Here is a 12,209-nt window from a genome sequence, read left to right on the forward strand (position 1 = left end):
GAATTTCAAATTAAATTGTTCCCAAGCTTCTAATTAAACTATACCTATGAAGGTCCATTTGTCAATGGTACCTTGGCAGATCTTCCTAGCCCTTTCTACTTTCACAAAGATAGAGCAGGAAAGGACCTTAGTCCTAACTCTTGGATGTGTCAGCCTTCACATAAAGCCATACGATATAGAGGCAGGTGCAGTAGATAAAGCTCTGGCCATGCAGTCAGGAAGACTCATCTTCCCGAGTTCAAATCTGGCCTCAGACACTTACTAGCTGTGTACCACCAAGATTAAATAGAAAGTCTTCTCTTTGGTATATAAAGCTTTTCATGAGCTGACTTCTTCCTGTCTTAAGTCTTTCCCATATTTGCTCTATGATCTAGCGACACTGGCCTACTAGTAGTTCCTCATACATGGCACTCCACCCTCCTATCTCTGTTCCTTTACACAGGCCTAGAATGTTCTTCTGTTTGAAAGCCCTGACTCTCTTTAAGACTCATCCCAAATCCCTCCTTCTTCAGGAAGCTTTTTCCTGGTCCCCCAGGTTCTTTTCTGGATGTTTTCCATTCGGAGAATTCCGCTCCGTATATACTTTGTCATACATCAACGTTGTGTACTTCACAGATTGTAAGCTCCCTGAAGGCAGGGACTATTTCGACGTTTCTTTGTATCCTCAGTCTTTAATATGATGCCTGGCACATTTGAAGTTGTCGTTCAGTTGTTTTCTGTCATATCTCACTTTTCATGACTCCCTTTGCGGTTTTCTTGGCAAAGATACTGGAGTAGTTTCCCGTTTCCTTCTCCAACTCATTTTATAGATGAGGAAACGGAGGCAAACAAGGTTAAGTGACTTGTCCAAGGTCACACAGCTAGTAAGTGTCTGCGGCTGAATTTGAACTTGGGAAGATGATTCTTCCTGACTCCAGGCCCTGTACTCTATGCTGCCTAACTGGCTGTTTGGTACAAAGTTAAGTTTTTAATACATGCTTTCCTATACTACAGACAAGCTTAACATCACATCTTTCTTTAGGCAATTGCTCATATACAGATTTATATCTTCATATGGTAGTTATAGTTTTGAGGGAGTTCTGGGAGAGATAGAATAGAGAAAGACAGAGAGACAGACAGATATACACACAAATTTTATTAAGTGCCTACTATGTGCTAAGCAGTAGGGATTAAAATACTAGCAAGCATCAGACCCTGGCCTCAGGGAACTTTCATTCTAACAGAGGGTATCTGCAAAAGGGTGAAACTGGCCATTTAAATTTTCAAAATTTGCTCATCCATCCCAACCATGGAATAATAGGAAAAAAAACATTGGTTCCTTAGCTCAAATATGATCTCTGGCACTTACTGCCTGTGTAACCCTGGGCAAGTCACTTAATTAAATCCCTTAGTTTCCTCATACTACATATTACTCATAGGTAAAATGCAGAGAGGTTGGATTAGATTATCTCTAAGAGCCCTTTGCAGTTCTGAAAAAAAAAAATCAACTTGTTGAAAGAAACCTGTTTCATTTACAAAAAATGAGATCTCCTAAAAAGACATTTCCCAACAAAGAACACACTCTAGGATCATGGATCTTAATTGGGAAGGAACTAGGGCTCCCTACCCCATTTTCCAGATGACGAAACTGAGGCCAGAGAGGCCAACTGAATTTCCTGAAGTCACATAAGTAAGTAATTTAAGTGCCAAGGCTTCTGTTTGAACTAAGACTCTTTGACTTTAAGTTTAGTCCTCCCAGAATTTCCCTTTGTTTTAGTTTCTGTCTGACTGAGTCGTCACTGCCAAGCTCAGGGAAATTATCTCAGATGAAGGCAAGTCCTTTCCCTTTAGGGTTTTCATAAAACTCTTTGCTTACATTTATAAAAAGAAATGGGCTGGAAACCAGGCTATGCTTTTCTATAAAGCATTGTCTGCAAGCCAGTGCCAAGGCTTTCCCAATGTATTTAGCAACTCAAAGAGCATCTCGGGACTTTGGTATTGTCAGCATTCATTAGAGTGTAGTTCCCAGAATAACAGGTAATTGTAGTTTCCCTGAATCTTTGAGACTTGCATAGTGTAAATAACTGATTAAATTAAAGAGGAAAAAAAAGAAACAGCAAGAATTTAAAAAGAAAATATAAAACCAAAATTGGTCTTGGGGATTCAAGGATGGAATTTATCCCAATGGGACTATGCCTTGCTTTTTAAAAATCATATATGAAAGCCTCTACTTATAAAGCAGTAAAAAAAAATAGGAGGAGGCAAAAGATTATTTGAATTGCAGAAGGAATTTTTGCATTTCACTAATAGACTTAACTTAATACAGTCCCTTGTAGCTGACATCCTTCCCTTCTCCCCCACAGCCAATCAATTGACATGCCTTTCAAATTTACTTCTATAATTTCTCTCCCATCCCCTTTTTTCCCCTTACAAGATCATCCATTCCTGTGATCATGAATCTGACTACTGACATCCCCGGCTTCCTTTAAGTCCCAACTATAATCCCACCTTCTACAGAAGCCTTCCCCAACCCATCTTAATTCCAATGCTTTCCCTCTATCAATCATTTACTATTTATCCTGTATACATCTCCTTGTATACATTTGTTTGCTATTGTCTCCCTCACTAAACTGTAAGCTTTTTGAGGGCAGTGACTGTCTTTTGCCTTTTTTTATATCCCTCGCTTAGCACAGTGCCTGGCATATTTCATAAATGTCGCTAAATAAATGTTTATTGACCAATTGATATTGATCATCAGTCTAATTCAGGCCCTCATCTCTAATCTGGATGATTGTAATGGTCTCCCAATTGGCTTCCTTGCTTCCAGTTTCTCCCCTTTAATATCTACGTGGCCATTAAAATAACCTTCCAAGTGGTGCAGTGGATAGAGCACCCACCCAGAAATCAGGAAGACTTTGATTCAAATCCAACTCCACACACTTACTAGCTGTGTGACCCTGGGCAAGTCACTTAACCCTGGTTGCCTCCAAAACAACGCCAACAACAAAAATAACCTTCTTAAAGCATAGATCTGTCGATGATCAGACCCTCTTGAAGAAGCTTCATTGGCTCCCTATTACTCCTAAGATAGAATGAAATGCCTCAGCCTGGTTTTTAATTCTCTTTGCCGTCTATATCTAGACCACTTTTCCAGACTGATTTTCACCATTCATACACTCTCCTGATAGTCAGACTGACTTACTTGTTGTTCCCCACACTCAGTATTCTGTCTCTTGTTGCCCTCCTTCCCTGGAATTCACTCCCCCCTCTCTGCCTCTCAGAATCCCGAACTTCCTTCAAGGCTCAACTCAGATGTCACTTCCTATAGAAAGTCTTTGTTGATCCCTCGACTCATTGGTGTTCTCTTTCTCCTTGAATTATATTGTTATTCTTTCGGGGGAGGGGGGGCGGAGAGGAGAAGCAATCAGGGGTTAAGTGATTTGCCCGGAGTCAACTTAGTAAGTGTCTGAGGTCAGATTTGAACTCAGGCCCTCCTGACTCCAGGGTCTGTGTTCTATTCACTGCACCACCTAGCTGCCCATATGGAATATTTTAAAATATAAATTTTAGAATCTTCCCCAACTTGATCTCATTTCTGAAATTGTCACTTTTTCCTAAATATATCTTTTTTCCCCTCTGAGCTTTATTTAACTCCCCTTTTCCAGCTCATTTGGCTTAATTAAAATGCTGCAACATCAGCTTCTTAGAGTTTTTAGACCTTCCCTTGGTAAAATGGCACAAGATCCAAGGAAACTCTTCAAATAATTTCTCTCTGCTTACCAGCTTGTCAAATTCCAATGATATCTTCCTGCTATTAACCAAAAATCTCTGGGAAGACATGTGAGCAGATCTGTTAGTAATATCAGTTAATTCGATCATATTTGCAGAAGTGTTCAAAAGCAGATTAGGTAAAGTCAGTTGAATAATTACTATGATAGTAACATGTTCCAGGGCTCAGTCCCAGATCCATCTTCCAGAGGTTCTAAGTGAACTACATATGCTGGCAGATGTACATGACCTGTAAGCCACTGAAATTAAGATTAATCTCAACACATCATTGCTCCTTTTTCTGGTACATTGGATTCATGGAATTACCACTAAAGCTCTACTCTGTTATCCTCCTTCACAGACTGTACTTTCCATCCCAAATGTCTCCTGACAACAATATCCGAAATGCAGGGGCAGCTAAGTAGCACAGCGAGTAAGAGCACCGGCTCCAGTGTCGGGATGACCTGGGGATCAAATCTGGGCTCAGATACTCAGCACCACACCCGGAAATAACTGGCCGTGTAACCTTGAGCAAGTTACTTAACCCCGATTGCTTTAAAAAAAAAAACAACAATGTCCAAAATGCTATCCTCTTTACCTAAATATCTCTGGGAATCCTTGGCTTCCTTCAAGGTAACCAAAGAATAGGAACCTCTCTTATGAGCATTGGTCCTCCTCAAGTTGCATCATCCAGGCCCTATACCCCTATTCCTACCCCATTTACATATTGTATTTTCCAACAGAATGTCCCTTGAATGAGGGACTGTTTTTCATCTTAGTAATTTCAGCCTATGCCTTACACATCATAAGGCTTTAATAAATATTTGTTGAGTAGAATGGAGATGACCAAAGGTTCTTGAAGACTATGATGGTGGAAAGGTCCTACCAAGCTGAAAAAGCTTCAAGTACTAGCCTAGTATTGGATTATATAATTTTTTCCCCAAGTCTAAGCTTTAGGATAAGTGTAGAGCTTATCCATTAGGGGTAATATTTAATCAGCCACTTCATGGGGTGAGAGGTAGAGTGGGGAGGGAGCTAGTTACCACCCTCTTCATCTGAGGGAGTGTCCACCACAAAATGTTAAAATATGTAAGTATTGGGGCAGCTAGGTGGTGCAGTGAATAGAGCACCAGCCCTGGAGTCAGTAGGACCTGAGTTCAAATCTGGCCTCAGACACTTAACACTTACTAGCTGTGTGACCTTGGGCAAGTCATTTAACCCCAACTGCCCTAACTTCCCCCCTCCAAAAAGACCCAAAAAAAATTAAAGTATGCTGAAGCAGTATCTGCCATGACTTGGCTGATGTTATTGTGGTCTCTGCTTTGAGGGCAGTAGTTATTCTCTTTTCTATTATGCATTATAGTTGTGAGCACTTTCATATTCATTTATCTTATTTGAGGTAGTTTTCTATAGTGGATAGGGTGCTGGGCATGGAATCAGAAACTTCTTGTTCAGTCATGGCTGACTCTTTGTGACCCCATTAGACAAAGATACTGGAATGGTTTGCCCTTTCCTGCTCCAGCTCATTTTATGGATGAGGAAAGTCAGGCAAACAGGGTGAAGTGACTTACCCAGGGTCACATAGCTAGTAAGTGCCTGAGACTGGATTTGAACTCAAGAAGATGTCTTCCTGATTCCAATCTCAGCGCTCTACCTATTACACCACCTAGCCACCCTACCTGATCTAAACCTATTGGCTTGTCTATAGCTAGGCTCTGGTTTCAATGCTTCAACACACATGTAACTTTTGACCTTCTACAGACCCTTCACTTGTCACATAGCTTCCCAGAGACCTTTCTTTCTACTGTGGGGTTACCATAAGCTTCCACTCTCTACTCGTTTTATTATGGACCTAGTATACTAAAGTAGGGACCATGATAAGTATCATTGAAAAGGTTCTTATAAATCTTCAAAAGGTTCCTATAAACCTTCAGTTCAGAATCTGGTACTCCATTGGCTTCCCAGGGAGACAGAGACATGCCCAAAGAGGGACTGCCACATTTTTACGTAAATCTTTTTATTTTCTTATACAATGGAATAATTTTAGTGAAACCACCCTGCAGTTTGTAGTTCCTGTTTTTGTTCTTTTCAGATACCAGAAAGCAGACCCTTCAGGAATTGTTAAAGATCAAGAGTTTCTGTAGTGCATAGAGGGGTCTGTGGGGCTTTTTTTTTTAAAGAGCCTAAGCTCTTTGAAGATATAAAAGGGCACACGTGCTTTGTTCTGAGCAGAATAATGAAAGCTACCTGGATGGTTAAAAGTACAGACACACTTACTTGGTTACTTTTTAATAATTCAGTCCACCTACACATGCTTCCACTGTGGAGTCTGTGCTAATTAGGCTAATGAATAACTGCCCTGTACCAATTACGGTCTCTGGGGAATGGGATAAGGTCCCAATAAAACCCTTGCACCTGCATTTCTGTGAAGGAGTCCTAAATCTGACCAAGAAACCCTCCAAACCTGTTCCTAGACATCACTTCAAAGGGAATCAGAATGAGTCCCTCAACTAATTATTCTCTCCCCTCCCCCCTCTCAAATGCTTGGTGTCTACCTTCATCTCATTCAAAGAAGCATAAATTCTCTCCATTATAAAGACCTGGATGCCTTGGAATCTATGTCTGATCCAAATATGTTCAAATTCTACTTGATACAATTCAATTGAATACTATTCAATCCTATGTTACAATATAATATATATACAAAATAATATAATAAATATATAATTCAAATAGTTTCAACTGTTCTGCAAATTCCACAAATATTTATCGCTACTAGGTAAAGGGTTATCTTTGCAGTTAGGAATATTTGGGTTCCAAATATATAACATATATAAAGTTCCTTCCACCTCCAGATAGATCGGGAGATCTATCACCTCTAGACAGACGTTTTTCTGGACCACTAATTTCCAGAACCAAATATATAACACCACCTCCTGACACATAGTGACATGACTATAGGCACATCATTTAACAGCTTTTATTGTAGTCAGCTCTAAGACTGTAAGTGACATAAAGCATGAGACATAAGTCTAAGACTGTAAGTAACATAAGACATCATTCTAAGACTGTGACTTTAAGTTGCTGATATGTTCAGGAGGAAGAAGGATATATACTTGGAATACCCCCACTCTGATTAAAATCACAGACTCCTTCCCCACCCCCCACCTGGAAGGAAAAAATCCCAACCAACTGAAAAAACCACTATGTTAAATACTAGTTACTGTGGGTAAAAAGTTAAGAATAAAACCACTCCCCTCACCAAACTTAAATTCTACTGCTGCTTACTAACTTTATGACCTTGGGGTCATATTTAGCATCTCTGTTCCTCAGTTTCCTCATCTATACAATCAAGGGGATGCCTACATGATCAGTTCTAAATCTATGATCTTTTAACTGCTCAAAACCTGATATATATATTATATTATATTAATTATATTGTATTATATCATATATATAATATATGTATATATAATATAGAAATATATATAAAAAGAAATAATAGCATTTTCAGGGCTTGTAGAGCACTTTACAGTGTTATCTCACGTGATCCTTACAACACTCCTGGAAAGCAGGTGCTATTATTATCTCTATTTGACAAATGAGGAAGTTGAGATTTAGTGACTGATTCTTCATGACCCCATTTTGGGGTTTTCTTGTCAAAGATCCTGGAATGGTTTGGCATTTCCTTCTCCAGCTCCTTTTACAGATGAGGAAACTGAGGTAAGCACGATTAAATGACTTGCCCAGGGTCACATAGCTAGTAAATATCTGAGGCTGGATTTGAATTCAGGTCTTCCTGACTCCAGGTCTAGTGTTCTGTCCACTGAACCACCTAGCTGCAATACCAGTACCTGGGATCGTAAATTTGGATCTGGAAGGGACTATAGATGCTGACCCCTTTATTTTACAGATCAGGAAATTGAGGCCCAGAGACTCCAAACAGAACACTATTCACTCTGTGATGAATTGGATGAAGAACATGAGAATTGTAATTTAAAAAAAAATCATCTATTTCAAGCAAAATCAGTTGAAAAGTGTGGGAATAGAAGACCCTGGACAGACAATTCAAACCCCAATGCATTTTTCCATGGAGATGAAGACATAACTACATACAGACTCCCTGAGACCATTGCTGAAGGGCAAGCTACTGGGGGTACAGAGGGCAAGGGTAGGTTGGACCAGAAAGAAACTCCTCAGAGTATTCTTGCCAACAAGGTGTGAATCACAGTCACCTCTGCTTTCAGGCATCTGAGCATTATTTCAATTTTCTTCATGGGTCAGAAATCGACTAGTAAGATAGCCAAGAAACCCTAGCATGGCTTCATGGAGCCCTGCTTCCTAGGAAATGATTCTCAGTTAATTTGATCTACTTTTCCCTATCTCTGAAAAAATTGGGTGGAATAAAAAAGACAGCAAGGGGGCGGGGGGGAAGGCAGGGCAGAGCCAAGATGGAGGAGTAAAAGGAGGAACTTGCTTGAGCCCCCACTCCAACCACCTATAGTATCTGTAAAATATGACTCTAAACAAACTTTAGAGCTACAGAACCCACAAAATGACAGAGAGAAACAAATCTCCTGCTGAAGGCAGCCTGGCAGGCTGGCAGGAAGCATCTATTGCACCAGACTTGGAGCTGAGCACAGTCCTGCGTGAGCCCTAGGTCCAGACCCAGGGGGCAGGCCAGCAGCCCCAACCTGCCAGGGGCAGACTTCAGGAGAGTGAATCACCAGCAACTGTGGTGGTTTCCAGACTTCTCAACTCATAAGTACCAAAGAGAAAGTAAAAGGTTAGTAGGGAACTCTGTCGGAACTGGGTGACAGAAGAGCGTGGTCCGACCCCTACCCCCAGGGCAACAGAAATGGTGATAGTGCTGTGCCTGCCACTGCTGATTGCAGGGGGACCAAGTGATCATTCAGAGAGTAATCGCTCTTGCTTTGACCTGCTTGGATCTGGGTCACAGTCTTGGGTGGTGGTCCTGGGGTGAGGAACACCAATGTGCCAGAGCTTGTGGTGGCTGTAGAGAGGGCGCCCTTCTCATAGCTCTGACAACAGTTCTGACAATTGTGAAAACCCCAGCAATTTGGGACACAGCTCTATCCATTCTGGGAGCAGAGTTCTACCATGGCAAAGAGATCAAAAGTTAAGTAATTTACTGACAAGATGAACAAAGAGAGGAAGCACAATCAGACCATTGAATCTTTTGGGGGGGACAAAAAGGATCAAAACATGAAACCAGAAGAAGACAACAAAATCAAAACTGCATCAAAAGCTTCCAAGAAAAATATGAATTGGTTACAGGCTATGGAGGAGCTCAAGAAGGATTTTGAAAAAACAAGTAAGAGAAGTGGAGGAAAAATTGGGAAGAGAAATGAGAATGATGTAAGAAACCTATGAAAAGTGAGTCAACAGCCTGACTGAAGAAAATAACACCTTAAAAAATAAGCTAACTCAAATGGCAAAAGAGGCACAAAAAGCCAATGAGAAGAATGCCTTAAAAAGCTGAATTGCCCATATGGAAAAGGAATTTCAAAAACTCCCTGAAAAAGAATTCATTCAAAATTAGATTGGAGCAAATGGAAACTAATGACCTTATGAGAAATCAAGATACTATAAAACAGGTCAAAACAAATGAAAAAATAGGAGCCAATATGAAATATCTCCTTGGGAAAACCACTGACCTGGAAAATAGGTCCAGTAGAGATAATTTAAAAATTATTGGACTACTTGAAAGCCATACTAAAAAAAGAGCCTAGAAATCATCCTTCAAGAAACTCTTAAGGAAAATTGTCCTGATATTCTAGAACCAGAGGGCAAAATAGAAATTGAAAGAATTCACTGATCACCTCTTGAAAAAGATCCCAAAAAGAAAACTCCTAGGAATATTATAGCCAAATTCCAGAGTTCCCAGGTCAAGGAGAAAATATTACAAGCAGTCATGAAGAAACATTTTGAGTATTGTGGAAATACAATCAGGATAAAACAAGATCTAGCAGCTTCTACATTAAGGGATTGAAGGGCTTTGAATATGATATTCAGGAGGTCAAAGGAGCTAGGATTAAAACCAAGAATCACTACCCAGAAAAACTGAGTATAATACTTCAGGGGAAAATATGGTCATTCAATGAAATAGAGGACTTTCAAACATTTTTGATGAAAAAACCAGAGCTGAACAGAAAATTTGACTTTCAAATACAAGAAGCAAGAGAAGCATGAGAAGATAAACAGGAAAAAGAAATCATATGGAACTTTAAAAAGTTGAACTATTTACATGCCTACATGGAAAAACAATAATTGTAACTCATGAGACTTTTCTCAGTATAAGGATAGTTGAAGGGAATATATATATACACACATACATATATGTATATATAAAAGGGTGTATGTGTGTAAATACTTATGTGAGTGTATATGTGTGTACATGTATACATAGACAGAGGGCACAGGATCAGTTGAATAGGAAGGGATGATATTTAAAAAATAAAATTAAGAGGTGAGAGAGGAATATATTGGGAGAAGGAGAAAGGGAGAGATAGAATAGGGTAAATTATCTCATATAAAAGAGGCAAGAGAAAACTGTTACAATGTAGAGGAAGAACAAGAAGGTGAAAGGGAATGGATCAACCTTACTCTCATTGAATTTGGCCTAAGGAGGGAATAACATACACTCTCATTTGGGTATCTTATCCTACAGGAAAGTAGGGGGAAAGGGGATAAGAGGGGGTATGATAGAAGGGAGGGCAGATTGGGGGAGAGGGTAGTTAGAAGAAAACACTTTTGAAAAAGGACAGGGTCAAAGGAGAAAATAGAATAAGTGGGGAGCGGGATAGGATGGAGGGAAATATAGTCAGTCTTTCACGATATAACTGCTATGGAAATGTTTTGTGTAACTACACATGTACAACCTATATTGAATTGCTTGTCTTCCCAGTGGGGTTAGGTAAGGAGGGAAGAAGAGAAAGAATCTGGAAATCAAATTTTTAAAAAATAAATGTTAAAAAAATGTCTTTTTTTACATACAACTGGGAAATAAGATATACAGACAATGGGGTATAGAAAGTTTGGGGGGGTGGAAAGGGTGAGGAAAAAAAACAGCTTTGTCTTTTTCAAGATGTGGCCAGGAAAAATTATATTTCTGCTTAAGATCCTCTTGAAACTCAAGTGTTTTAGACTGAAATTAACTAGGATAGAAAATGTTGGTGCTTTGGAAAGCAGATTCATTAGATGAAGAATGTAGCCCTCTCTTTCCCACCATTCCATATCTCTCCCCTCCTTCAAAGTTCTGTTTAAAACACTTTTCAGGAAAACCTTACTTAGCTGACTCCAAAGATCTCCTTGATTCCACATCTCCTTTATGAATTTACCCCCACCATATTAATTTGTCTTTTGAGTGTATATATATATATATATATATATATGTATATACATATACATATATATAGTCTTCCAAAAGTATTAATATGGTCTTAAGTTTCAAAATATTACTGCAGTCTTAAGTTGCAATAACTTAAGGCTTTACTAAGACTTTTAGGATGACTGTATAATAACCTAACAGCCAAAGAAAGCCTAAAGGTTTAAGAAGATCAAAAATAATTTACTTTATACATGCATTTAGTTATCTTAAAATTCTAGGAAGCTATAAAACTTGTATTTCTTCACTTCTATCATGCTTTTATTTTTGCCTAACGGGCTTGAGATAAAATGAGAAATAAGATGGCATAGTAGATAGGGTGCTAGTCCTGGAATCAGGAAGAGATTGGATTACATTTTCTCCCTGCCCCTACCCCTACTATTAGCTATGTGCCTAAAGGCAAGTCATTTTCTCTGGAACTCACTTTCCCCATCTGTAATATGACAAGCTTGAATTGACGTCATGGAAGTTTGTTCTAGTTCTATATCTCTGATGTATTTTATCTATGCCAAGTGGTCTACAGCTCTTAGACTCTATATTCTCTAGTCATTACTAGAGCAATTACATTTAAAATAAAGTTTAACATATGAAACTGCATTTCATTATTTTCACAATAGCTTCACCTGAGTTGAAAATTACCAACCTGATGCCTTGTGGGGAACTGTCCCAAGCAATGGGATGTTGACGGTGGGGTCATCCATGATACCTTTATCCAGAGACCGTAAGGATAAGAATTCATAGAAATATTCAGCCTACAACAGAATGCATGGAAAAATCAGTACTTATTGAAGTCAGCATCCATTGGAATAACTACTCAACATCTACTCAACAGAAATTTGTCAAATTTCATCAGTCACTGAATCAAGCAAAGACTGAGGCATCATGTAGATACAACTGTCCAGAAAGAGGACTCTCATTGAAATTCTTCATTTTGAGAGGAGTTCAGAGATAGCAGCAGCAGACCGTGTGTTCCAAAAATATTAGCTTATTCATTCACCGAAAGGAATCCTTTGGCTGGTGTGCTCTGGAAAAAGTCTCTTTTGAGCTGGAAAGA

General features: G+C 39.2%; 1 protein-coding gene across 4 annotated transcripts in view; it reads right to left on the reverse strand.

The window, feature by feature from the left end:
• The window catches only part of WIF1 (WNT inhibitory factor 1), a 107,378-nt gene that overhangs the window by 39,866 nt on the left and 55,303 nt on the right, over positions 1-12,209 (reverse strand). For all 4 annotated transcript variants that reach the window (XM_069080891.1, XM_069080883.1, XM_069080879.1 and 1 more), the window contains exon 3: positions 11,799-11,907. In XM_069080891.1, the coding sequence (XP_068936992.1) occupies positions 11,799-11,907 (109 nt within the window). The remainder of the gene's footprint in view (positions 1-11,798; positions 11,908-12,209) is intronic.

The sequence above is a fragment of the Petaurus breviceps genome, unplaced genomic scaffold (genome assembly GCF_028583685.1).
Source record: "Petaurus breviceps papuanus isolate PSGF00001 unplaced genomic scaffold, PetGlider_PUasm1.0 154, whole genome shotgun sequence".
NCBI classification, from domain to species: domain Eukaryota; kingdom Metazoa; phylum Chordata; class Mammalia; order Diprotodontia; family Petauridae; genus Petaurus; species Petaurus breviceps.